Here is a 3818-nt window from a genome sequence, read left to right as displayed (position 1 = left end):
GATCACAAAGATCTGACATGGATCACAAAGATCTGACATGGATCACATAGATCTGACATGGTAAACCACACTGTCGAAACAATATCATTTCATAAATAAATATATTGCTGTTCCAGAAGAAATAATATATCTCCTATTATTCTTCTAATAATAATGATTTTTTAGAATACTTTTGATTGATTAGATATTATAATTATAATAACAGAAAAATTTTCTTATGTATATACACATACATTTTTACCATAACCAATCAATATATATTTAAATAAGCATCAATTCGTGTTGCTTAGAACACTTCTCTGTAGACAATATTTTTAGTGACAAATCTACCACGATCGTCACCGTACATACCAATTCTAATTGATTGCGAGTCCCTCACACGCGAAAACGCCACGTACAGTTGTCCGTGCGTGAAAACCGGTGAAGGCAGAAGCAATCCCACTCTATCAAAAGTTTGACCTTGTGATTTGTTAATGGTCATCGCAAAAGACAGCCGTACGGGAAACTGTACTCGTCGCATTATGATGGGCAGTTCATCTTCTCCACTGGATGTGAGAGGCATCGCAGGTATGACAATGTCTTCCTGTGCATTACCAGACAACATTCTCGCCTTAAAGTTGTAACGTCTCAGTTCAGTGACGACCAACCTTGTGCCGTTGCAAAGTCGCCTCTTTGAATCTAGATTCCTCAACAACATGACAATTGAACCTACTTTCAGGGTCAAGTTGTACGGAGGCAATCCGTCTGGTTCTAGAGTATTGAGGAACTCTGTCGGATAATTGGCTGCTTCATCGGGATCGTCTACCACCACAGTGTCGATGGCGGTGTAGCTTCTGTGTGCACCGTCGATGCGTTGTAGCACCGTGCGATTGACTTGCCTGCATTCATCGTTCCTGGGACATAAAATTATTTTCCGAGCAAACTCGTCGATGTTGACCAAAGACATTTGCTGCGGAAAAACAAAATCAATCAAATCTGCAACGTCACATACCATATGTTGAGGTATTTCGACGGTGTCCGGAACACCGTCGACCGTTGGCAACTGACCGCTCCCTAGCTGAAGCAACCAATTCGCAAAGTTCACGTCGTTGTCAGCGCGCATGTTTCGCGTCAGACTGAACTGTTCCAATTCGCGCCACAGAGCGTTGTACTTAATCGACGATCTGACGATGTCGCTCCTCGTTCCTCTGCGGACGACCGGTAATATTTGTCTAAAGTCGCCGGCGAACAGGACTGGTTTACCGCCAAACGGTAACTCCGATCCCATCACGTCCTTGACCAACCGATTTACCACGGTGAGTTGTAGTCCCGGAGACATAGGCGCTTCGTCCCAGACGATGAGCGCCGCGTCACGTATCCTCTGAGCGCGTGGCGACTGCATGGTGATGGTTGACGTCGAATCGTCGGTGAGCGTGCCGAACGGCAATCCGAACATCGAGTGCACAGTCGTACCGCCGTCCATGAGCGACGCTGCGATTCCGGTGAACGCTACGGACAACACGGACCGCCCTTGGCTGCGAAGCGACCATATGAGGCATCCGTACAGCGTAGTTTTTCCAGTTCCCCCAGGTCCGTCGACGTAGAAAAGTTTTGAGACGTTTCTATCGTCGTCTACAGCCGCCATAACACGGTCGAACACTGTCCGTTGTTCGTCGTTCAAGTTTCCTACTTGTTGAACCCAGCGTACCGCCGCGTCTATTTGACCGAACATGCCACTGTCCGGATCCTCTTCCAGCAGTTCGACGTTCGGCAGAGGTAAACCGTAGTCATCGAGTGATTTCCCGTGACCCTGGAGTGACCGATCGATGGCGTCCAGACACGCCGCCCTCGCGCGCTCTACGTCTCGCATCCGCTGATAGAAGTCCTCCATCATGTGCGCTTCGTTGGCTTGGTACAACGTCAGCGGATCTGCGGTCTCGCAAAACAATAACATCGTCACGAATAGGTATCGAAGCTGAGATGGAGCGTCCAACGTTGCCGATTCTGCCATGCATGCCAGCAAAGCCCTGTCGTCTTCCAACAGTCCCATCGCGACTGCTGCAGCGGCGTAAGTTGGATGCACTACTCCATCTACTGTCCTCACGTCACGGTATGACTGCATGCCTCTCTTGTGCAGAAGTAGTAGTCGCAAATGGAAACGTTCTCGATCAAGCGGGTTGACGACGTACATTCGAGCCAGTGTTTCGTACGTCATCTGATTTTGTCGTCGTATTTATGTCCTTCGCGTTGCCTTCCAAGTGTAGTGTACCGGTATCTCTTGGTATAGGTACTGTCTGGCCTCGACGTCAGTCGCGTTGAGCGCGAAGAAGGCCGTGAGTTTTGTTCGAGCTAGAGCGGCGTTTTGCGCCCTCTCCAGTACCTGATTAGGAGCAAAGTACACGTTGTGATAATCTTCCAAGTGCACTGGAAGTCTAACGATCGTATGACTCCTCTTATGCATTTCAAACGAAAACAACCTCCAAACTGCTTCTGGTGGACTGACGTACCGTGAATTTATGTAACTGAAATCAACACGTATTCGCATTTAAAATGTACAACGTAATAATATAATTGGAAACGTTCTTAGTAGTAGTAGTAGTAGTAGTAGTAGTAGTAGTAGTAGTAGTAGTAGATACGTGTAGTATAGGTGTGCGGATGTGATAAACGCCGCTCTGGTATTTAGACTACCTATCAGGGTAGAAACAGACCGTTTTTTGTGTTTTTCTGCCTAAATGTGTATAAGAAGTGCGCGCGCAGACCGGTGTCGATTTTGAGTCGGTCTGCTCAAAACAGCGCCCCATAAGGGCAGTTTTGGTGACTACCATAAGGATCACACAGCCGCCGTAAAAGGTGAGTTCTAAATTAAATTACGTACATCGCGTGTAGGCCATTAGCCTTATCTAGACTAATTATTATAACGATAACAACACGACGCGGGCTATCGCCATATAGGCATATTACACGATACAGGCACTATCGTATGGATGCAGCTCATTACGGTCAATTACCGATTAGGATATTTTGGTTTATCAGAACAGAGGGGAATTTCTTTACTGAACATAATACACTGTCGACAACTCGGCGGCTATTCGCTGTAGCCGGACGGAATAAACGCAACCGTCTAATTATTACTGCGTTAGGTAGTAGGTAGACAAATACAACTCTACATAATATCGTGGGAAACTCTGATACCTCCGGATTTGGAACCCCCCGCGATATTTTCGATGAATTCCGAAGTAGAATTTGGTGGGGACTCCACGCCATGCGGATATCCGAGTATACAAACTGAAAAAAAGGCCACGCTTACGGAAAAACTGTTAGCGACCAAAGCAGGCAAAATAATAAAAGGTAAGGGGCCACTTCCTTCATCAGCGGAGGACTGGCACAAAAGAATGGAATACTCCGAAAAAATGGAGGGGGAACATTTTAACCGCGTCGGCAGAAAACTCGATGCGATGTTGGAGCAAGTCAAGGCTGCCAGAACCGTGCCGAAACTTGTCCAAACTGCACTAGCCGAAGCAATGGACGCACATAGGAATGCTAGTGAGGCACATAAGGAGCGACTTGAAGCTAAATCACAGTGGATGAAACTTATAGTAGCGAAAGAAGGCGACAATGTTAGATCTGGAAAGAACAGTGAAGGTATGGAAAAAGGGGATGACAAACTCTTAGTAGAAATTAAGGAAATAAAGTACCTGCTGACTGAACAAGACCGCAAGATTAGCGAACTAACAGCGAATGATATTAATAGACCAAGAGAAACACTGCCGAAAGAGATTCGGATGACTGAAGGTGGCGGGACAGCTACCCCTGTTGAAGAACTTTGGACTAAAGTTCTT

The 3818-nt window shown here is 46.5% G+C and overlaps 1 protein-coding gene across 1 annotated transcript; it reads right to left on the bottom strand.

Annotated features, from left to right (window-relative positions):
* Positions 1–429: 429 nt before the first annotated feature.
* LOC112592286 (ATP-dependent DNA helicase PIF1-like) lies at positions 430–1328 on the bottom strand. Its single transcript, XM_025336297.1, has 2 exons — positions 648–1328; positions 430–583 (listed from the first exon to the last, which is right to left on the bottom strand). The coding sequence occupies exons 1-2, from the start codon at positions 1316–1318 to the stop codon at positions 520–522; spliced, it is 735 nt and encodes a 244-aa protein (XP_025192082.1). The 5' UTR covers positions 1319–1328; the 3' UTR covers positions 430–519.
* Between the last annotated feature and the right edge of the window lie 2490 nt (positions 1329–3818).

This window comes from Melanaphis sacchari, unplaced genomic scaffold (assembly GCF_002803265.2).
Source record: "Melanaphis sacchari strain LSU unplaced genomic scaffold, SCAv2.0 Contig1670_pilon_pilon, whole genome shotgun sequence".
Classification (NCBI taxonomy): Eukaryota; Metazoa; Arthropoda; class Insecta; order Hemiptera; family Aphididae; genus Melanaphis; species Melanaphis sacchari.
This window is presented reverse-complemented; position numbering and strand designations above follow the sequence as displayed.

Excerpts from the sequence above, each read along its gene's own strand:
- LOC112592286 (XM_025336297.1), bottom strand. The coding sequence starts at position 1,318 with ATGTCTCCGGGACTACAACTCACCGTGGTAAATCGGTTGGTCAAGGAC. Across the intron at positions 584-647 it reads CGACTTTGCAACGGCACAAG|GAAGACATTGTCATACCTGC; the intron begins GTTGGTCGTCAC and ends GGTAATGCACAG.